Source organism: Rhamphochromis sp. 'chilingali' (genome assembly GCF_963969265.1).
Source record: "Rhamphochromis sp. 'chilingali' genome assembly, chromosome: 2".
Classification (NCBI taxonomy): Eukaryota; Metazoa; Chordata; class Actinopteri; order Cichliformes; family Cichlidae; genus Rhamphochromis; species Rhamphochromis sp. 'chilingali'.
The window spans coordinates 69,410,930-69,435,574 of record NC_137930.1 but is presented as its reverse complement, the minus strand read 5'-3'; the positions used below and the strand labels follow the sequence as shown (position 1 = coordinate 69,435,574).

At 42.6% G+C, this 24,645-nt stretch overlaps 1 protein-coding gene across 1 annotated transcript in view; it reads right to left on the bottom strand.

Annotated features, from left to right (window-relative positions):
- Positions 1-24,645, bottom strand: part of LOC308391539 (plasmanylethanolamine desaturase 1) — a 60,662-nt gene that overhangs the window by 1,236 nt on the left and 34,781 nt on the right. Inside the window, exons 2-5 of the mRNA XM_080874170.1 lie at positions 23,175-23,294; positions 22,941-23,032; positions 15,893-16,037; positions 3,865-4,077 (exon numbers count right to left, since the gene is read on the bottom strand). Coding sequence (XP_080730296.1) covers positions 3,865-4,077; positions 15,893-16,037; positions 22,941-23,032; positions 23,175-23,294 — 570 coding nt within the window. The remainder of the gene's footprint in view (positions 1-3,864; positions 4,078-15,892; positions 16,038-22,940; positions 23,033-23,174; positions 23,295-24,645) is intronic.

Here is a 24,645-nt window from a genome sequence, read left to right as displayed (position 1 = left end):
GAGAATACCCTGAAACAGTGAAAGCATCCAGACAGCAGCAGTTTTCTAGGAAAAAATTACTTTTGGAGGTCAGAGGTCAGTGGAGAGTGGCCGGGCTGCTTCAAGCTGAGGCAGGACGGCTGCAGTAACTCAAATAATCACTGATTACAACCAAAATATGCAGAAGAGCATCGCTGAACGCACAACATGTTGAACCCTGAGGGAGATAGGACCACAGCAGCATCTCTGAGGAATGTTTCCTGCTCCTTGTTGAATCCACCACACGAAGTATCAGGGCAGTTTAGAGGGCAAAAGAGGACTGATGTATAAAGCACTTTGTGGAGTCAAGCAGCACATTTACCTAATCACGTGTCCGGTGAGTGGATGTCACGTCTGAAGATCTGAGTTAGTGGCAGTAGCCAAATGACGAAAATCGTCTTTTCAGGTTCTTTGTTTCCTTCTTTTTTCCTCCACGTGTAATTTCCTGTCCCCTCTGATCTGATTATGCACTGACAACATTTACAGGGGTGAAGGTTTGAACATGTTTAGTCCTATTAACACGTGGGAACACATGCTCGCTCAGTGTCGTCGCTCACAGTGTCGTCGCTCTCGTGCCGTTTACAGAATCTGAACAGCTGTGAATGTTTCTTAGACTATCACGCTGCAGATGGATGCAGGCCAAAGTACACGGAGTATGAATGCATGGCTGTGCAGTAGTCTGTGAATATGCGTGACTGCTGTGAAACAACATGCCTATGCAGAGGGCACACAGTCCCGTGACACCTGAGATGAAATCCATTTCATCATTTCAGCCAAAGACACAAACTCGTATCTAAACTCTAAAAGTCGATCGCACAGAGACACGAAGACAGCACAAAGACCCACACGGACGTTGTGTACTTGTGCTGCACTTGTGTGATGTGTTTGCATAGGGTTCTTGCAATAGCTGCAGGGATGCGTGCACGCGCGTCCCTGCGGTGACCTTCTCTCGGCTGGAAGACGTTGAAGCAGCCAGAGGTTGTGTTTGATTTCACTCTCCGCTGTCTGTCGCTCGATGTCTTCCTCCACCACACTCCTTTTTTATTCCTCCAAATCCCTGCCTCCCACCCCCCCTCTCCCCCGTTCCTCCTCTGTCCTCAGCCCCCCCCCCCCACCTGTGAAGTCCTATTTGTTAGAACAGACAGCAGGTTAGCATTAAATATACATGGGGATTGTCAGCCGGTGGCGAGCACAAAGGCAACTAGGCGAGCCCCAGCGGAATCCAAGCCAGGCCCAGGCAGCCGGGCTCGGGGAGCGGGGGGCCGTCGCCGTCCCCCGTGGGCCCCTCTACCCCACCAGCCCACCACACACACACACACACACACACACACACACACACACACACACACACACACACACACACACACACACACACACAGGTTAGAAACCAAAGAGAAGGTCAAAGAGACTAGCACACAGATGCTGGAGTATGCAGATGTACGCAGTGTGTGTGTACAGACACACAAGTCTGCCACCCCCCTCAGCTCACCCACACTCACACACTCACATCTGTCGTCCACTGGGGCGCAGGGTGATGTACAAGCTGAATCCCCCTCGAGTATCCTCCCCTCTCTCCCCCTCTCACCCAGATGCAGGCAGAATACTGAATCTGTGAGCGAGGCCTCGTCTCTGCAGAGCCACACGCACGCAAACGCTTTCTTTTAGTTATTTATAAGAATCACACAGACACATCCGCCATCTCATCCGAATCTGCAGAGAGCCGCACGGGAAATTATTCTGCAGCTTCAACGATGGCGATCTAAAATGGCCGCCCACGACGATCGCACTGACAAACGGTCGAGGGTGACGAGGAAGGTTTGGGTTTGCTGATAGATGTAAAAATAAAGGGAGGACATTAGTCAGGGGTTTGGTCGTCTGGCGTCGCGTGATCTGTTCTTCGGTGCACGAGGAGGCCGAGCTCGCTCACACGGACGATGTCACATACTTGCAAACATATGGCGACTGTACAGTCCAGCTGTGTTCCTGTCCTGGCATCTTTCAGCATGTATCCCACGCTGCCGGGAGGATGGCAGGTTTGTGAACAACAGGAAATCTGGGGCCGGACGTCCCAACAACAGTGGAGGACGTTTTTACACGGATCTGTCATTTATAAGACTCAGCCTCACATCGTACAGGGAGTGCAGAATTATTAGGCAAATGAGTATTTTGTCCACATCATCCTCTTCATGCATGTTGTCTTACTCCAAGCTGTATAGGCTCGAAAGCCTACTACCAATTAAGCATATTAGGTGATGTGCATCTCTGTAATGAGAAGGGGTGTGGTCTAATGACATCAACACCCTATATCAGGTGTGCATAATTATTAGGCAACGTCCTTTCCTTTGGCAAAATGGGTCAAAAGAAGGACTTGACAGGCTCAGAAAAGTCAAAAATAGTGAGATATCTTGCAGAGGGATGCAGCAGTCTCAAAATTGCAAAGCTTCTGAAGCGTGATCATCGAACAATCAAGCGTTTCATTCAAAATAGTCAACAGGGTCGCAAGAAGCGTGTGGAAAAACCAAGGCGCAAAATAACTGCCCATGAACTGAGAAAAGTCAAGCGTGCAGCTGCCAAGATGCCACTTGCCACCAGTTTGGCCATATTTCAGAGCTGCAACATCACTGGAGTGCCCAAAAGCACAAGGTGTGCAATACTCAGAGACATGGCCAAGGTAAGAAAGGCTGAAAGACGACCACCACTGAACAAGACACACAAGCTGAAACGTCAAGACTGGGCCAAGAAATATCTCAAGACTGGTTTTTCTAAGGTTTTATGGACTGATGAAATGAGAGTGAGTCTTGATGGGCCAGATGGATGGGCCCGTGGCTGGATTGGTAAAGGGCAGAGAGCTCCAGTCCCACTCAGACGCCAGCAAGGTGGAGGTGGAGTACTGGTTTGGGCTGGTATCATCAAAGATGAGCTTGTGGGGCCTTTTCGGGTTGAGGATGGAGTCAAGCTCAACTCCCAGTCCTACTGCCAGTTTCTGGAAGACACCTTCTTCAAGCAGTGGAACAGGAAGAAGTCTGCATCCTTCAAGACAAACATGATTTTCATGCAGGACAATGCTCCATCACACGCGTCCAAGTACTCCACAGCGTGGCTGGCAAGAAAGGGTATAAAAGAAGAAAAACTAATGACATGGCCTCCTTGTTCACCTGATCTGAACCCCATTGAGAACCTGTGGTCCATCATCAAATGTGAGATTTACAAGGAGGGAAAACAGTACACCTCTCTGAACAGTGTCTGGGAGGCTGTGGTTGCTGCTGCACGCAATGTTGATGGTGAACAGATCAAAACACTGACAGAATCCATGGATGGCAGGCTTTTGAGTGTCCTTGCAAAGAAAGGTGGCTATATTGGTCGCTGATTTGTTTTTGTTTTGTTTTTGAATGTCAGAAATGTATATTTGTGAATGTGGAGATGTTATATTGGTTTCACTGGTAAAAAGAAATAATTGAAATGGATATATATTTGTTTTTTGTTAAGTTGCCTAATAATTATGCACAGTAATAGTCACCTGCACACACAGATATCCCCCTAAAATAGCTAAAACTAAAAACAAACTAAAAACTACTTCCAAAAACATTCAGCTTTGATATTAATGAGTTTTTTGGGTTCATTGAGAACATGGTTGTTGTTCAATAATAAAATTATTCCTCAGAAATACAACTTGCCTAATAATTCTGCACTCCCTGTATATCTGACAGCCTGACAGAGACACGGGCTGATTCCCCTGCACGACTCTACGAGAACGTCGAGGAATCTGAGCAGACACATGAGTGACCGTCCTGTCACGAGACAGTAGCAGTCACGTCTGCCCCTCTGATACGGAGCTCAGCATCATACCGGTGGTAATGCAGTAATACGTCTCGTGCGGCGACACGTGGTGGATGCGGTGGTGTTTCCGTGGCAACACCAGATGCCAGTCCTGGAGCAGCGTGACCCATCGCGGGAGGCCAAAGTAGGAGTGGCTCCACTTGTGAATCTGATTGGTTAGCGTGACGAAAACCGCCAGGGCGAAGACGTAGCAATCCCAGGGGTAGGATTCCAGCAAGGCCTCTGAAAGGTGACAACAGACACAAAGAAAGAAGACGAGGGAAAGTTAATGGAATAATTGATCAAAGTGTTCAGTGTAATGAAGGAGCAGGACTCCCACAGAGATGCTGAACCTCGGAGGTGCTGAAGAGCCTGAAAGGAGAGGATGAAACATACTTTATCTAAAGAAGATGTTAGCAATGGTTAGCATGATGTTTCCAATCAGACGACGAACAGATGACTGCACACATTCTGCCACACTGCAGGCACCAGGTCAGGGGTGAGGAAGTAAGCAGTCTACACTCAAAGAAGGAAACGAGGCCATGTTTCCTGTTCTTTACTGAGCACCTAACTTCCTGCTGGTGTTTAAACGTAACTATGAATCATTAAACATTAACCCTTTAAGACCTACCATAGAACCAAGTCCGCCAGAGCTTATATTATATGTTTACATGCTGTGGAGCCATTTTCGGGAGCATTTCAAGTTGCTATACATCAATACAACCATTATAGCCCAAATTTTAATAATATGTCTGCATTAGGTGCATAGTGATTACATAAATTGCAAAAAAGTGCAATAAACTACAAAAAAATTGAAAATCGTTTTTGCTTTTTTAACATATATTTGTAGTTAGAGAAATTTAAGAGGCTTATCCCTCAAAACTGTAAATACAAAAAAGTTGCACAAAATAGTTTCCCACCACAGGAAATTTATTTTGAGTGTCTTAATAGTTTTATTTTTGAAATACACCAATTTTTATATACTGCAGGAAAAACGAAAATAAATATTATACAACAAATTTGCAAAAAAGCAGCATATGCATCAAAATAAACTATTTCCAGCAGTGCAATATGAGTCCTAAGCATCCCAGAAATGACACAGAAAGTCATAAAGTCAAACATAACTTTTAAAAGCACCAGTATAGGCTCATGAGGCCCTGATGGTAAAAAACTACATTTCCGTGAAAATGACGTCACTTCCAGTTTTGGGCAGGTCATGGCGGACATGCGAAAGTTCGAGCTGATGGACGTAGGAAGTGTTACAAACAGCTGATCGGATCAGCAAAGCGTGTTTCTGGAATATTATGTTTTTGTTGCTGCAAGTGCTTTTTATGATGTTTTTGCAAAGCTGTATGTGGAAGGAAACTGTGACCGAGGACAAGCTGATGGCATAAGATGCAAGTACAACTCCTCCGGTTTCATATGCTTACGCGGTTCCGGTTCTACCGGGATTTAAAAATAGTTACGCACAACAGAGCGTGCCCGCTCCGACCGGCTTTAAAGGGTTAAAGAACTTCTGAGGCTCAGGATACACGTCACACCTGCACAGGTATGGAGGGAGCGACCCGAGCGCTGCTGGCTTTGTATGCGAAGGCTGGGGAACGAAGGTAACACAAAGTCACAGTGAAACACAGTAAAAGGTCACTGAAAGCTGTCAACCAATGGGATGAGAGAGCACTTCAAAAAATATGGAGTACTTTTATTGAGAAATATCTGGTGTGATGTTAATTTGCACCAAGTAAGAGGTAACCTGCTGAGTCCCATTTATTCATTCTTAGCCTGAACTCTAACAGGAGCGGAGTCACCATCAAACAGTCGACATTAGCTGAGATGTTATATGACAAGTGACCATCTTTATTCTGAATATCACGCTCTGCAGTGTCAAACTCCACGTGCAGCCCAGTCTGATGTCAGGAGCAGTAAAACTCCTGGAAACCTCCGAATCTCTCCTCTCAGCGAGAACTGTAAAAAGGTGCATTTTGATTTCACATTTGAACGTTTAATGAGCCGTGCATTTACAAAATGATGTTGAAGACTTTCAGTTATTCTTTGTGGTGCTACAAAGGAAAAAACAGCTTTCAGTGCAGCTTTTGGAAGTATAGAATAGAATAGAATTCAACTTTATTGTCATTGCACATGCACAGGTACAGGGCAACGAAATGCAGTTTGCATCCATCCAGAAGTGCTTTAGTGATATAGATATATTACAATATATATTAGCAATAGTATAGATATGTGAGTATATTACAGAAATGGGTCTATTATGGTATGTTATAATGTACACGGTATGAAGTATGTTGTGAATATTCTATAACTAAGTATGTAAAGGCTGTAGTGAGTACAAGCTATGTACAGGCTATGGACAGGATATAAATATGAAAAACTATACAGAATATGAAATAAATAACTTTACAGAATCTGAGATATACAGCTATACAGAAATGGGAACTATGCAAGTTGTAAACAGTTGTAGGATTAAAAATTATCGAATGTACAGAATGATTATTTACACAGAGCTATACAGTAGTGCAGTTAAGATAAGTGAGGGTGTATATAGTTTCTACAGAGGCTATAAAGTGCTAGTGGTTGTGAGTGGTGGTTCAGTCCATGTTATTATTGTGTTTGAGGGTACAGTTGTCCATTGTGGGTGTGTGTATGTTCAGTCCATGAGTTTAACGTGGGTCAGATGTCAGGAGACAGAGTTCAGGAGTCTGACAGCTGTGGGGAAGAAGCTGTTCCGGTACCTGGTGGTCTTAGTCTAAGTCTAAGTCTAGGTCTAAGTAAAGGGTGAAATTAAAAGTATCTGATGCTGACTCAGTGACAACACTACATAAATCACAGAAACGGGTTAGCGATGTCTTTTTTCCCTTTCTCGGCCCTCTGTGATGTCAGCAGGATTGGATACACTGAATCTGGTCAGGCACACAGCACTGAAAGCACAGACGCTCCATCATTGTTTTACAACGAGCAGCCAATCAAAAGAAAGTTGGATTAACTGGAGGGGGGCTCAAAGGAAGATGTTTATCTCAGCCTCGCCGAGCCTCGCTCGATCGTGGAAAGCTGTCCCACACTAACTGCAGCTGGACATGCGTCCCCTTTGATGCAAACTCTGACCCAAAGACAACGACAGACACCGGTGGACTGATAACACTACAGCTGATTAATCAGACGTCCTGACCGCGGCCACGCACTCGCCTATAACAAGCATTTTGTCATCGGTAGCTGAAAACTGTTTACGGAGTCAGCGCTGATTTGAGCTGACAGCTGACAAACATGTCAGGACTCACACAGAAGCAGCTGCGCACAACATTTCTGACAATAATGAATGCATGAACAGTATAAGGATGCGCACAGCCTCCATGAACGTGTGAGTCTGGTTTGTCAGCTGATAGCTCTCGGTCTTCCTGTGACTTACAGCTGTCCTCTCTCTGTCCGTCTCCATGCCTTGTCCCTTGTCTTTGGTGAAAACTACAATCTCTTGACCCCAGTTCAAGTGCAGACATGACAGCTGGAGATGTCACCTCGCGCTTTTCAGATTTCCCCGTCTACCTCTGTCTCCGTCTTTGTCTGGTGACCGCTCGACACTGCGAGGAGCTCGACATGACAGGTTTAGATGTCATCTCACCGCTACGCGACCCTCCGCTGCCCCTGCGCGCTCTCTCGCTTCCTCTGTTCTCCGTGCGCTCTCGCCCTCGAACGCTTAGCTGCGACCTCTTAAGGCGCGGACATGACAGGTGTGGATGTCACTGCGTCCGTTTGGTGACCTCTTGACTCCCTGTGGTGTGTGACATGACAGGTGTGGATGTCACCTACAAGTGGACCTCACTGTTGCTGCCTCTAATCTCTCCTCCCTCTCGCCTCATGCACGGATCCCTCCTGTGGACAAGCAGCTGAACTTTTAACATTTTCATTCTTTTGGTTTCAGACGATTTGTTAAAGTCTGACTCCCCTTAAACGTACCGATGATCTTTTACAGACACTTACACCGTTCAAACACAATAACACTTTTAACCTTTACTTTCTTTTGACATTTCTGGTTAGTTTTACATCTAATCTCTAATATCATGTCAATAACTCAAATGTATTTTGCTCATGCACGGTAGAGCTAAGTTAGGAAAGCTAAAGCATTTATTTCTTCTGAATGGAGACTTTTTAAAAAGGGATGTTTTGCACATCAACACTTACCAGACCCTCACAAACACCTGCTGAGATAATAATGACGCAGGACTGTTTAAGAAAGGCCATCAAATCAAAGTTTTATGTTTATACTCCGAGAAACCACAGTAAAGGTACCCAAAAGAACTGGAAAACTACTGAATACGTGTGCACAGGAGGGATATGGCCTATACTGGATAAATGATGTTAAATATGGAGCTGCCAGGCAGGAGCAGACGTGCACAGAGTCATGGATGTAGTGAAGGAGACTATACAGAGGGTTGGTGTGACAGGAAGGAGGTAGGAAGATGGTAAGATGGAGGTAGATGGTAAAAATGGTAAATGGCCTGTATTTATATAGTGCTTTACCAGTCATTAAGGACCCCAAAGCGCTTTACATATCCAGTCATCCACCCATCCACACACACATTCACACACTGGTGATGGCAGCTACATTGTAGCCACAGCCACCCTGGGGCGCACTGACAGAGGCGAGGCTAGATGGTAGATGATGTGCTGTGGCGATCCCTAAAAGTAGCAGCCAGAAGCAGGAGTAGTAGCAGCAGTACTAGCAGCAGTAGTAGCAGCAGTACTAGCAGCAGTACTAGCAGCAGTACTAGCAGCAGTAGTAGTAGTATTATTTAGGGTTTTATGCGAATGTAACAACTCGATCGTTGTCTTTTATGTTCTAAAGCATATAGTTAGTCCTGGACCAGGTGACCCTGAATCCTCCCTTAGTTATGCTATTTTGGTCGACGGCAAAATATCTATAATCCACTTTAATAGTAGAAGTTTATATGCAAATTTTCACAAAATAAGGGAATATTTAAGCAAATTTACACATCCATTCAGTGTGATTGCAGTATCTGAAACATGGATTAATAAACAGAAAGGAGAGGACTTTGTAATAGATGGATATGAATTAAATCTTACAAATAGAAAGAATAAGAATGGCGGTGGTGTGGCCTTGTTTGTGGATAAAAATTTAAAATACAAGATGGTAGAAAAAATGACGATGGCGGTAGATAATATATTAGAGTGTGTAACAATAGAAATTAGTATGGGAAAAGAGAAAAATGTCATTGTAAGCTGTATATATAGAACACCAGGTTCTAATATTGAAATTTTTAAGGAGTGGGTAGATAAAACATTCATTAGGACAAATCAAAAAGTCATGTTCATTTGTGGGGATTTTAACATAGATCTACTAAATCCAAACAAGCAGAGAGCGACAGAGGAATTTATTAATACAATGTATAGCTTGGGACTTTTTCCAGTGATCACTAAGCCCAGCAGGATTACAGCACAGTCGGCAACCCTAATAGACAATATATTTACTAATGAAATAGAAAATAGAACCATAAGTGGTCTCCTAATTAATGACATCAGTGATCATCTACCTGTTTTTATAGTGTATAACAGCAATTACAGGAAGGTTAAACAGCAAAACACAATAAAATACAAACGAGTGAGAACAGAAGAGTCAATAAACGCATTCAAAAGTGATTTACTCAAGCAAGAATGGGAGATGCTGTATAAGGAAAAAAATATTGATAAAGCTTATGAGATTTTTTTAGGAAAATTTAAACTGTTATATAATAGTCATTGCCCAGTAAAGAAATATAGTAAAAAACAAAAATATGCAGAGTGCCCATGGATTACAAAAGGATTGCAAAATGCATGTAAGAAGAAAAATACCTTATACAGAGAATTTATAATGAACAGAAGCACAGAAGCTGAAAATAAATACAAGAAATATAAAAATAAATGAACGAGTATTTTAAGGTCATGTAAAAAGGAATACTATGAAAAATTACTGATTATGAATAAAAATAATATTAAAGGGATCTGGAAAACATTAAATACCATCATCAAAAAGGGCTCGGGGCAGGCAGACTATCCTTCGTATTTCGCAAATAATGATAGAAATATTACTAATATGAGCGATGTGGTAAATGAGTTCAATAAATTCTTTGTAAGTGTTGGGCCAGACTTGGCTGAAACAATTCCTGATATAACAGATTCTGTAGAGAAAGAAACCAGACTCATTGACCGCAATCCTCATTCAATGTTCTTAACGGTGGTGGAAGAAATGGAAATCATTGATATTGTTGGGAAATTACAAACAAAAAACTCTACAGACTCTGACGACATTGATATGGAAATCGTTAAGAGAGTGATAGAGGGCATTTCCAAACCCTTAACACACATTTGCAATTTGTCCTTACAAACTGGTACATTCCCAAAACAAATGAAAACAGCTAAAGTAACACCACTGTTTAAAAATGGTGACAGACACCAATTCACAAATTATAGGCCTGTCTCTCTACTTTCTCAATTTTCAAAAATACTGGAAAAAGTCTTTAGTAATAGACTTGAGAAATTTATAGATAAACACAAAATAATAATGGATAGTCAGTATGGTTTCAGATCAAATAGATCAACATCATTGGCATTAATGGAACTGATCGAAAATATCACCAACAATATAGATAAAAGACAATGTATAGTTAGTGTATTCATTGACCTAAAAAAAGCTTTTGACACAATTAATCATGACATATTACTTGATAAACTGGAGTACTACGGCATTAGAGGAGTGGTGTTAGAATGGGTAAAGAGTTATTTGAGAGACAGGCAGCAATTTGTGAAAATTGGGGAATATCAATCAGAGTGTATGGACATTGTTTGTGGAGTTCCGCAGGGGTCAGTATTGGGACCAAAGCTGTTTATCCTCTATATCAGGGGTGCTCACACTTTTTCCGCATGTGAGCTACTTATAAAATGACCAAGTCAAAATGATCTACCCACTACAAAAATCCAAAACATATACTTATTTATAAATATATTGAGGATTCTTTATATCTACAATGTATATACATGCATAACCGCAATATCCAATATTTCACAACACAATTAACTATGTAAATTTTTTGTCATTACCTGAGTTTACTCTGATGACTTGCACTGAATTGAATCAGCCAGGGATGCATAGTCCGGACAGTAGCTGCTGACGGCCAGGTTTAAGAGAAAAAACCGAGAGCTAAAAATTGGAGTTAACTCGCTGACTAGCTTGTCAGTTTTACTACACTTCGCGCCGCTGTTTGCGCATGCGCAGCGACCTAAGCGTCAGAAAAAATCTGCTGTCATCTGACTGGCTTCCCTGTATCAATCAAGTGACGGGATGGATGATAGGCTGGCATCTATTTTTTTAATGCCATGCGATCTACCAGTACTACCTTTGCGATCGACTGGTCGATCGCGATCGACGTATTGAGCACCCCTGCTCTATATCAATGATATATGCAGAACATCAGATATACTACAGTTTATTCTATTTGCAGATGATACAAATATTTTTTGTGCTGGAGAGAACTTACAGCAGCTTTTGGAAATTGTCACACAAGAAATGATTAAACTGAAAACATGGTTTGATAGAAATAAGCTATCATTAAATTTGGAAAAAACTACATTCGGAAATTGTAAAAAAGATGCAGGAGCAAAATTATTAGTAAACAATGTTGAAATAGAGCAAGTTTCGGATACAAAATTTCTGGGTGTGATAATAGATAACAAAATCTGCTGGAAACCTCACATAAAGCATATACAAGCCAAACTGTCAAGAAGCATCTCCGTACTAAGTAAAGTTAAATATTTTTTGCCTTCCAAATCACTCCGGGTACTTTATTGTTCACTTATATTGCCATATTTGGAATACTGTGTGGAAATTTGGGGAAACACATATAAAACTGCACTTCAACCAATATGTAAAATTAAAAAAAAAGCAATCAGGATGATTAATAAAGCAGGATTTAGAGACCATACTAACATCATGTTTTTGAAATTAAAAATACTGAAGTTTATGGATCTTATAAAATATAAAACTGCAAAAATTATGTACAAGGCCAGATACAATATGTTACCAGGAAATATACAGAGGATGTTCTATGACAGAGAAGGAGACTATGAATTGAGGGGGAAATTGAATCTAAGGATTCTTAAAGCACGGTCAAAGGTTAAAACCTTTTGTGTCACTATTTATGGGGTAAAACTGTGGAATAGTTTTACTATAGATCTACAGCAATGCTCAGGAATTAGTAAGTTCATGAAAATACTTCGAAAACTGATTTTGGAAGAATATGATACCGATAAAGATGATCACCCATTGTATGTATAAAAATATCAAATTATATCCAAATTATATCAATCACGGTAGCCAAGTTTATATAGGTTCTCCTCGTGTATCGTGTGGAGTATGTGATGATGGGAATTAGGTGAATTATGTGGGATCAATAAGATGTTGAGCAGGGGTAGGAATTAATAAGTATGTTCATACTTCTTCCTACTCCTTTTCAGACCAAACATTGTTACATCATGTCAGACGATTTTGTTTTATTTCATTATATATTTTTTGTTTATCTGAACACATACGTGTGTGTGTATATCTACATATATATTCGTATCTGTAAATGAAAATATATGTAGTGTGTATATATTGTTTTTTGTTTTATATGTCTGAAACAAATAAAGATACAATACAAAAATACAATACAATAGGTGTAGCCTGCTGAAGGACTCCCATGATGCACTGGGTGTTTCTTCTTCACTCACTATGTGTTAACAGACCTCTCTGCATTGAATCATATCTGTTATTAACCTCTGTCTCTCTTCCACAGCATGTCTTTATCCTGTCTTCCTTCTCTCACCCCAACCAATCACAGCAGATGGCCCCGCCCCTCCCTGAGCCTGGTTCTGTTGGAGGTTTCTTCCTGTTAAAAGGGAGTTTTTCCTTCCCACTGTCACCAAAGTGCTGCTCATAGGGGGTCATATGATTGTTGGGTTTTTCTCTGTATCTATTATTGTAGGATCTACCTTACAATAACAGGCGACTGTTGTTATATAAATAAATTTGTATAAATAGAATTGAACAAATAGAAACAGACTTGTTTCGTGCATGCATTTCTTTTCCTCTGAATGTATGAATGAATAGAATAGAATAGAATTCAACTTTATTGTCATTGCACATGCACAGGTACAGGGCAACGAAATGCAGTTTGCATCCATCCAGAAGTGCTTAGTGATATAGATATATTACAATATATATTAGCAATAGTATAGATATGTAAGTATATTACAGAAATGGGTCTATTATGGTATGTTATAATGTACACGGTATGAAGTATGTTGTGAATATTCTATAACTAAGTATGTAAAGGCTGTAGTGAGTACAAGCTATGTACAGGATATAAATATGAAAAACTATACAGAATATGAAATAAATAACTTTACAGAATCTGAGATATACAGCTATACAGAAATGGGAACTATGCAAGTTGTAAACAGTTGTAGGATTAAAGATTATTGAATGTACAGAATGATTATTTACACAGAGCTATACAGTAGTGCAGTTAAGATAAGTGAGGGTGTAGATAGTTTCTACAGAGGCTATAAAGTGCTAGTGGTTGTGAGTGGTGGTTCAGTCCATGTTATTATTGTGTTTGAGGGTACAGTTGTCCATTGTGGGTGTGTGTATGTTCAGTCCATGTGTTAACGTGGGTCAGATGTCAGGAGGCAGAGTTCAGGAGTCTGACAGCTGTGGGGAAGAAGCTGTTCCGGTACCTGGTGGTCTTAGTCCGGAGGCTCCTGTGGCGCCTCCCAGAGGGCAGGAGGGTGAAGAGTCCATGTGATGGGTGACTGGGGTCTTTGATGATTTTCCCAGCCCTTTTCAGACACCGCTTCCTGTAGATGTCTTTTATGGCAGGAAGTGGTGCTCCGGCGATGCGCTGGGCAGTTTTCACGACCCTCTGCAACGCCTTCACTGGTACTTTGTTATTTCGTTTCCTATCCAGCTACCTCGGTTTATCACTTTATCAGACATGCACAGTGCTAGATGCTTGGGAGCAGCTTAACCTCACAGCACGGTAGCTAACCTAGCCTTTAACCCAACTAACTGATGTCAACTCCCCTCCGCTCCTCCCATCAGTGACCTTTCAGCTCAACTTGTAGTGTAGACATGACAGGTGGAGATGTCACCTCCTCAATAACAGCTTGCTCAGTTTCTCCTGCTGATCTTCCTCCTCCAGTCCCTCCCACCTCTTGCCCTGCAGCTGTAAGGTCAGTGCACATGATCACCTGCCCTATGCTTTTCCTTAACTTCCATTAGTCTGGCACCTTGCAGTACTAAGGCACAGCTACAAACTGTTTGACACTGTAGCTGACCTTCTGAAGTCCTTGCATTTTCATCGCCAGTTTGAGGTTTAATTGTAGGAAGTTAGCTCAAACGTCTACAATGTTACACCCTCGAGCTTCTCAGGATAATAAGAATGGCAATGATGATTTTCTTTTCTACACAGGAAGCAAAAGAAGAATATTTAAGGCTATGACACACTGAGGTTTCCAAACAGCAGCTGTCTGTGTCCATCCTGGGCTTCCTTCACCTGATCAGATCGACAAATCCCAGCCAGTTGGTTGGTTGGTGAATGTTTGGTTCATCCAATCTGAAAGAAGGGCTAAAATGACTTTCCACTTGTTGGTTTACCTTTCTTCTTTCACTGAAGAAATACTCATCTTTTTTCTTGGTTGTTTTCAGACACTACTACTACAGATAGACTTTAAAGTTCTGATGCTGGCCTATAAAGCTCTGAATGGTTTAGGACCAAAATACATCAGTGACCTCCTGACCCAGTATGAACCTTCCAGATCCCTCAGGTCATCTGGATCCGGTCTTTTATCAGTTCCCAGAGTCAGAACCAGACACGGAGAAGCTGCATTCAGCTTTTATGCTCCTTATATCTGGAACAAACTCCCAGAAAGCCTCAGATCAGCTGAAACACTCAGTTTATTTAAATCCAGGTTGAAGACTCACCTGTTCACAGCTGCATTTGAATAAAACACCAAATCCACACTTTAAGCTTAAAATTCAAAACTTACATTTAACTACTGATCTTATCTACTGTTCTGATTTTATCTGTTTTGATTTTATATACTGTTGTTTGTTTGTTTGTTTGTTTGTTTGTTTGTTTGTTAATTAGTTAGTTAGTTTATTTGCTTGTTTTATTCAATTTTAAATCATGCTTTTTATTTGTTCTTGTTTCTAATGTCTCTGTAAAGCACTTTGAATCACCTTGTTGTTGAATTGTGCTATACAAATAAACTTGCCTTGCCTTGCCTTGCCTTACAGAGATAGTGGGCACAAAGGGGAGAGAGGGCTTTTGCTGTGGCTGCACCCAGACTGTGGAACAGTTTACCTCCTCACATCAGATTCTCCACAAGCCTAGGAACTTTTAAAACTGCTCTTAAAACTCACCTCTTCTCATTGGCTTTTAGCAAGGTTTAACTTACTGTTTTAACTTATTGTTTTATCAGTGAGGTGTTTTATGTACTTGCGTTTTATTGTATTTTATATTTGTAATTTATTGTACAGCACTTTGGTCAGCCTTGGTTGTTTTTAAATGTGCTTTATAAATAAACTTGACTTGACTTGACAAAGATATGATGGAGCAAAGAAGGAGCTCCCAGCTCTTTCTAGTCTAGTGTTGACACTAAAACTACATGTGCCAAGATTCTGCCAATCCATCACATTCATGCTGATTTAAACACCAGTTAGATTAGGGGATGGCGTGCTCCATCAAGTCCTCCATCAGCAGCAGCGTCCATGTTCTAAGGACCCTACTGACCATCAGGTCACCAGTTCTGATAGATGGTGGCATTCGTGCAGACTGGTTACAGAACTGCTGTTCTCGTTATTGACCAACCTTTATCACATCTAAGATGTGCCCACAGCTGCTAGCAGATATTTACAGGAAACTGACTCGCCCAGCAACAAGAGCACAGCTCAAACAGTGACTGCGATAGTGCAGAGATCTGTGTCTCTGCAGCCGGTATAAGCAGATGTGTGATTTACCTGGTGTGTAAGTGAGGAACTTGTAGGCCATGTGAGCCAGCGGTAGGATGGGGATCATGCAGTTATCGCCATTGGTTTCGATGAAGTCGTGGCGAGTGATGGCAGTCGGATCGATGTGGTGCTCCCTGAATGGTCGAAGAAATGCCTGCAAAGAAAAGAAATGAATAAAACTATTCTCAGTCTAAGCTCCGACGAGTTTCTGCTCGTACAACAACTGGCTTTAGAGGGAGGACTTTATTTAAACCATCATTATCTTATTTTTATATGAAATGAAAAATACTGAAGTGGTGGCCTTTCCAAATCAAAGTAATCCACACAGATCCCAAACTAGACTCTGCTCGCTGTTCCTGCCTCAGCAGCTGCACATCCGCCCGATCCTGACTGAGAAGTGCGGATATCAGTGAATCTACAGGCCAATCCATCCACTTCAGTTGTATGTTGTTCTGTATGCACTTTGTAACTCGCAACAGCTAGCAGGAGAACTAGCGTAGCGTGGAGGAAGATGAAGGTGAGAAAAAGCAGCTCGGAGTTACCGACTGCCGTTTTTATATGTTTGCAAAGCTGTGCAGACGGCGGTGAGTGAGTCGGCGTCACCTAAACGCTTTGGCTTCTTTTGTTTGCTCGTTTTCATGTCAGAGAGACATTTAGTCCATTTGTTTATGGCCAATGACATTTTTATGCACACGACTGCAGCGGAGGTTAAATCAAGATTTGGTTCGACTGCACACTTTTAATCCAAAGGTTTGATTTTATTCATGAACCATTTTGAGAGGCTCAGACGTTGAGATAACAGCGTATTAATAACACAATCATGACATCAGGACACAAATGAATGGAACAGGGTGAAGAGCCGATCTAGTCTGTGCTAAATAAAGGGGCTACAGTTACATGCACTCACAGGCTGAAAGTCATCGTTGGGTTCCTCTAATGAATTTAAATTCACTTTAAACCACAACACAAAACCATGTTTATCCTCTTTACACCAATGCAGATCAAATACACACACACACACACACTCACTCACACACTTAGTGGTGCTGAGCACCCTGTGCAACCCCAAAGCTCATATCCAGCATCCTAATAAACCACAGAACAGCAGTCAACTTGTGCAAACACACTCATACACATAAATGACCCATGGACACCCCACCAATTCAAAAATGTGTGCTTTAGAACACACACAGACACACACACAGACACACACACCCAGCAAACCCCAGCAGCACTGTGCAGAGGCAGACACCCGTCTGTGAGAGCATGGGGGTCTCAAATGAAAGACTGAATCTGAATCTCAGAAGCACAAAAGAGGACAGAAAGAAACACACCCACATGCACACAGAGGATAAAGGTAATTTATTTCTCTGTGTGGAAAAAGCAAAAAGAGGAAGGTTTGCATGTGTTTGTGCACAGTGCGCATTTATCCGAGTGCGTGTTTGTGTGCAGCCGTCGAAACATCAGCGTGAAAACTCATTATTGTCGGGTTAGCCGCTCGAAACAATCGCACACGCCTATCAGCAGACATCGTCGGTAGGTGCCACTGCAAACGCTGAAACTATCTGTTGATATCCTCACAATTACGTGCCCAGCTCCCTTCTCTACCGCTGCTTCCCCCTCCTCCATCGTCCCCCTCCTCTCACCGCAGCCCTCAGCTAGATGAAAGGCCGGCTAAGCCGCAGAGGTCGTGCCGAGAGGGGCGGCACGGGCGCTCCCAGTTAACGGCGGGCCACCGGTCGCTGCATGTCCTCTAATCCCACACCGTTTAACGGCCTGCCTTGCACGACATCCGTTAATCACCAGCTCACATCGCCCATCGCCCCAGCAACCACCGCTGTCCCACTGCTTGGACGGACACGCCCTTCCACCCCCTTCTTTTTTTGTCCTTCCAACCTCGTCTGCTGTATTTTTTATTAGTTTCTCTCTTTTTTGGGCCCAACCTTACCATCCTTTAATATCGCACTCTTTTTTCCTCCTTCTGTCCTTTAAATAAGAACCGACTTACATCATTCAATTAACTCTCTTTCAATGCTCCAATCAGCCTCACTGGAGAGTTGCCTTGAAAGAGATTTGTTCGTTAACGACACAAGGACAGAAGTAGCGATGCTTTTAAAATATGACTGCACAAGTGAACTAGATGGGGAGAAAGGATCTTAAAACATATATCCCAAAACTGTAAGCACATCTGGCAAATTTCCGTGTGAATCGAGCATCATTGGGAACTAATGAGCGTGACTTTGTCCTCAAAGTGGTGTCATTAGAGGACTGCTAAATCCTTGTTGAGTCAATTAAAGCTCAACGACACGATGACGACAAAAAGCCTCCTAAAGGAAATGTGGAAAGGCTACAGGGAAATTGTCGAGCACTTCTTAAACTAGTGTTGCAATTTTAGCACTGCTGAGTAGAGAAAAGGCTTTCTGTAGACTCACAGAAAGAACAAATTGGTGTTACACAATTTCTCCTGGAGAGCAACAACCTCGCAGTGTACTTTGTGCAATAATTCTCGCCCTATTTTGTCTGAACAACAACATATTCCAACTGTGATGTGGACAGAAGCATGCATCATAATGCGCTCTCTGAATGTGTTCGTACACAAGTTTGTACTCCAGATTTTCTTTTTCTTTTAAGCCAAATGCTGATATGATGCATGTACTCCAGAGTACAGCGGGTACTGGCGGGTTACGTTTCCATGAGGACAGCGGCTGACTGACTCCACTAGCTTCCTTACTTTGACGCATTCCTTAACTGACGACTGTTGTTACTTTGTAGCTAAACACACGAAGCCCCATGTTTCACTAATGACACACAGACTAATTCTAGCACCCAACAGCAGTGCTTGTTACTGTAACTGCCATAAAAGCCTTGATTTGAATAAAGTCTTTAATCAAACCACCTGTTTTAAAGAAAAACGTCTTCTTCAGCTGCTCCCACCCACAGACGTTTACTTTACTGGGTCTAAAAATCTAAAGCTACACAAGTCCAAATAAAAGCGTGTGTGTGCAGATGAATGATAACTGTTTAAATCAGGCAGCTACCACACTTTCAACATCAGCAGGAGAGCAGCAGTGACACAAAAACACGACCCACAGTCTGAAATATAAGGTGTGACATGAGACGTGTGGGATGAATTCGATGACCTTCAGTGGGAGCCGGTCTGAGACGAGACACGTTGAACAGCTTGGAGATCAGCGGTACATAAAGTACAGACAACACATGTTTACACAGGTCATCACAGGTAGAGGCGACAGGAAACTGGACATACATCAGCAAAAACAGAATAAAATAACAGAAGGCAAAAATAAAGGACAGCGCCAACTTCTAACGCTCTAATACGGCCGCCATTAGCCTCAGGTGTTCTGAATCACGCTCGTGTTTGATATTCAAACTAACGCTAACCGGGAGCACGGGCCGGCTTTATTCTCAGCCTCACAAATGCAGCAGAGGTGGACGCTTTATTTCCAGCAGACTATTGTCAGCCCTCTGTTCTCTGTAAAGGTCCATTCTTCTCTGCCAGTTAAAGTCTTTATTAGAGGTCTCCTACAGTGTCCAACACACCATGCAAATCTGTGACTGCTGCTGTGCCTTTGGTCCCAGTAACTACCCCAAACCTCAATAAATGCCACATTAGAAATAAACATCACACCAAATAATACCTTCTGCAAACACAACAAGTAACACAGGGATCCTAAAATTACTGTTCAGCATCATCTGATAGTACAGTGCACATATCAAATAAATATTATTAAGGTAGCATCTAAAAATAGAGACATACATTAGGTACAGCCCAAATTACACGAACCATTAGAAATCCTCACATCGAAGTCAAGACTGTCGGTGCTGCAGCTAATCAGATTACACTGAAGTACTGGCAGTAATCTCAAGCCGGAATCCAGCAGGCTGCTGAGCAGAGACATATTTGATTCACACACAACAACAATGCTAATTAATCAATTCATGTTTTTTTTCCTGGTGTGTTTGTGCAATAACTACAGTCATGTATACAGCCTTTCATTTTACACGTTACATTTGAATATGTACTGCATGTAACTACATAACAACATCTGTACCTGTTCGTGGTTTTAAGGTTGGAGCCAAACATCTGTATTTATGTTTAAATACATAATCACCTTGTATGTATAAAGAATACAAGCAGACACGGGATTATTTTAAATGAATTTAAAACAAACATCATTCATTCCTTCGCGTGCACTGCACTGATAGACGACAGCGCTCTACACAGCCAGCCTCCAAGCTGTTACACTCACGAGCTGGTAGCCAACCATGCAAAAATAAGGAGCTGCAACACAACAGTCTACAAATGCAGCACTGTAATAATAATAATAATAATGGATACTTTATTGATCCCCATGGGGAAATTACTTGTTTTTCTCTGCATTTGACCCATTCACTCAGTGAAGCAGTGGGCAGCCCACTAAGCAGGCGCCCGGGGAGCAGTGTGTAGGGACGGTACCTTGCTCAGGGGTACCTCAGGGTAGCCGTTAAGTGGATTCGAACCGCCGACCTTCCGATCATGGGGCGACCACTTTACCTACTGAGCTATCCCTGCCCCCCCCCCTGTAGTGATGAGGTGTGACAGCCTGCACGTGTCATCATGTTTAACACAAAGCTCAGAAAGACAACGAGGAAACAATGAATGACATGCATGCATCACGCTGGAGACGTGTTTATATAATGTTGTTTGAATCACATTAGAATCTCTAAGTCGTTATAATATCAGTCAAGTACAGCAAATACTGTCTTGTACTACAAAAATACTACAAATTGCATTACAGGTGTTAAGGTGATTCTGGTGTTTGCGGTCATATTTAACTATGATAATAAGTATTTGTAAATAAAACACGTTTGCATATGTTTGCAGTTTTTCAGTCAAAGTAACAAATGGTGTGAACTGCAATCAAAGTGTGAACAATATCAAATTATTATTAATGATGTAGTGATAACATGTGGGACAGTGTGATTAATGCCTACGGTTCTTACAGGGATGCTTCACACATCAGCTTCCATTTTTCACACATTATTTATATATGAATAATTCATAAATACAAGGAACAGTAGATGAAACGCTCCCACACTTCCACTCACTAAATTCACACGCCATTAATCAAAGTTCACATGAACCAATCTGCATGCTGCACCGGATCATACTGATTTTAATTGGATGAAATGAGGATAACCTTTACTCTAATTGGCTGAGAGGAGTGTGTAGATTACTGTAACGCAGCCACATAAATATATGCATACTGTATGTGCACTGTGCGCTGAAAGGTCGTCAATATTCAAGGTGAGACTGTTCACATGTGACCCCGTGTGTGCGCGTGTGTGAGTGCAGTGGACATTACTGCCTACAGGGAAATCGCTTTGTGTTACACTGACATTTAGCTTCAGATCACTACGGAAGTGCAAAGCTGTGGGGACGGGGGCGACTGCTACCACGGTGATGCAGTCCCAGGAAAGCGAAGACACCAACTTTTAACAAAACCTCCAACTGTAAAAACCAAAGAAACCCGTCCCATCTGGCTCGCTGGGATTATTCAGGAAAACTGTACCAAAGCAAGAACGATGCAAAAATAATGGATCTGAGGATGGACGTGTTTTTAAAAAAGGCTTTTTTAAAATACTATCATTTATAAAGGTGCTCTTCTGCACTCATTTCAAATACCAGGCGCTTTCTGACAAACAAATAAAATAAATGAAAATGACATCAGCTGCCTCGTCAGTGCCGCTCTCATCCCACAGACGCTCCAGTTCAGTCAGCAGGACATGAACCCATTCTCCACCTGCTGCAGGTATCAGCTGCAGTGGCCTTCCAGCTCAGAGTGCATTTAAAGTGCAGGAAAAGCACTGCAGTCACCCGCTGCAGTCACCCGCCTGCAGTCACCCGCCTGCAGTCACCCGCTGCAGTCACCCGCCTGCAGTCACCCGCTGCAGTCACCCGCCTGCAGTCACCCGCCTGCAGTCACCAAGACTGTACAAGAAGCACGATGAGACTGTGGACTCACAGCAGGGAGTCAGCCAGCGGGGGAACAGGCGAAGGACAGAGCTAGGTGGACTGTCCACTAATAAGAACTGTAACTGTGTGGTACTTCTCGATTAATGAAAAAATAAATATTAAAAATGCCAAAACTTGTTTCCAAAAGTGTGCACAGGTGGCGCTGATACAGGTATTTCTGACAGTAGGCCCAAATAACCTGACACTGGGCCATTTGACCTTTGTGTTCTGAAAGGTCACTAAAGATACAAAAATATATGTCACTACTAGTAATACTACTGCTGCTGCTACTACTAGAATATTTTGGTGTTTGGGACATACGACTTGTATTTCTTTTGAAGAGCAGACATTAATCTTCCTTCTCTGTTTAAAGTGCGGAGCTCAAAATAAGAGAGGACGAGATTTAACAACCAAGCTTGGAAAAAGTAAACAGTCGGCTGTAAGATGAACAGTTTGACTTTGTCCTTCTATGTTGAGGGAAAAAAGAATGATGAAGGGAAAATGTTTGCATAACACTCAGAAGCAATCGAATGAACCATGTGATCTGCTAAACTTACCTTGACTGAAGAAACTTAAGAAGCCAAAGTTGGTGACAAAGCAGCTGCTGTATCAAAACCATTGCAGTGATTGCTTGGGTTGAACTACGAGGGGTTTAAAAGGGTCTCAGACGTTTGGGGAGTTGGTTGTAAATGTCTGCAGACAAACCAAATCAATGACCAGGAGCTTTCCAGTGCAACCAGTCTCTCTGACCAGCCTGTAGGCCTGCAGAAATGGAGCTTTACCAATTGATTTCACAGAGACAGCCAGCAACAACTAGTCAGTGATTACACACTTTCCAGGTGACCAGTGGTTACCAGCTGGTCAGCGACCCGCCTGTCTGACAGAGGCAAAGCAGAACCGACACTAGTGAGACTGCTGCACACCTGATTCAGAGTTCGGTTGGCAGGAAAATGAACTTGATTTGATGTGAAATTATTCAAAGGTGTTTGATACAGCCTGCCTGCCTGCCTGCGTGCGTGCGTGCGTGCGTGCGTGCGTGCGTACCTTCCCAATAACAGGGATGTCCACCGACCCCCAGGTATCTGCTCCCCAGTGCACAATCCCCGATGCAAAATCTGCCGTCACTATTCCGAGGACTGTTACATAAATGCAGGCGTGGACAGAGAATTACAAAAACTTGATTAGAGGTGTACATGAACTCATGAAAATGATTATTAGCATTTACATACAAAATCCCAGCCATCACAGTTTAGTGACTTCGTGTGAGTGTCAGCTTACCGATGCCGAGGACGATCTTGTAGATGTGAACGGTGGAGAAGTGCAGGAGGAGGAAAGAGAAGTTGATGATGAAAAGAAAGAGGCACAGGATCACACACACCCACTCCTGGAGCCGTTTACCTGAGGACGACACAGAAACACCTGACACTGCTGGGCCGACAGGCAAATACAGACAGACAGTGGGTGTCTGTATTAATGAAGGGGGGGTGTCCGCTGGGAGAACGCGTCGCTTTTTACCGAGGGTCAAAGGACCCGTCGCCCACAACGACCACGCCCGTGTGTCCAGGCTGTTAATATGTAATCAGATGAAGACAAGTGTACTCCAGGCTGCGGGGTCATGACCTCTCATATGTGAAACACTGACACGGACGCAGCACCGAGCAGCACACACACAAGGGCTGTTTCAGGTGGGAGGTAGACCTCATAGGTCAGCAGTATCAACTAAAGAGGAAGAACAGGGACTAACTAAAAGTACTCTATTGCAATTCAGCAATATTAGAAGGGAGAAAGCCTCCAGCCAACAGCACTGAAGATCAGAGATAATATATTATTGAAAAAGAGCACGCAGCATAGAGCACGCAGCATAGAGCGCGCAGCATAGAGCGCGCAGCATAGAGCGCGCGACGTGAGCGAGAAGCGTCTCCCACAAACTTGCAGTCTTCTGAATGGCGCCTTGCTTCCTTCTTCGCGGTCCTTGCTCGCGTGACCTGCCAGCTCAAGCAGGAAACGTGACATCGTTCAGTAAATAAAGCCACAAATATAAACCACCGCTGTAATGTTTTTAACTCACTTTCTTCTTCTTTTACAGCCACGCCCCCCACGCCGTTCTCCTAATCCTTCTGTCATTGCCAATCTAATGTGCCTTTAAAACTTTAATGTGTCCAGATCCTAATGTATCACACAGCATTAGGAGCCTATAAGATATTCATGACAGTTTTTTCTAATAAAGCACACAGGCCTGTAGACCTGAGTATGAATATGCTATCAGCCTCTCATATGGACTGAAGCGGTCACCCGAGATTTAGAATATGTGATTATGGATATTTCACGAATCGTCAAACGTGACCCTTCACCTTCTAAAAATAGACGCCATCAAAGTTGTAAAGAAGCAGATGGTAGAAACTTCTAAATGACTTTGACTTTGCTGGTTGTTGAAAATTGTTTTGAAAAACTTTCAGCTGTGAACGAGTCGTTTGGTGCGCTGATAACCACATACTCGGCTTGATTCAAACAATCATCTTTAACAGGAAGTCTGTACAGATTATATTTAATGTACTGCTGAAAAATAAAAGTCAAAGGAATACATTTTAACCAGAGTTCAGCATCAAATCAGTTAAACTTCGAGGATATTGGTGGGGAACCTCCAAAGAGGTTTTACAGTGACGTCACTTTACCCCTCGTCATCTTCTCTGACTGCTCTTACAGGAGTCAGGGTCACTGCTGGTATCATGATACCTGGATACCCTCCAAA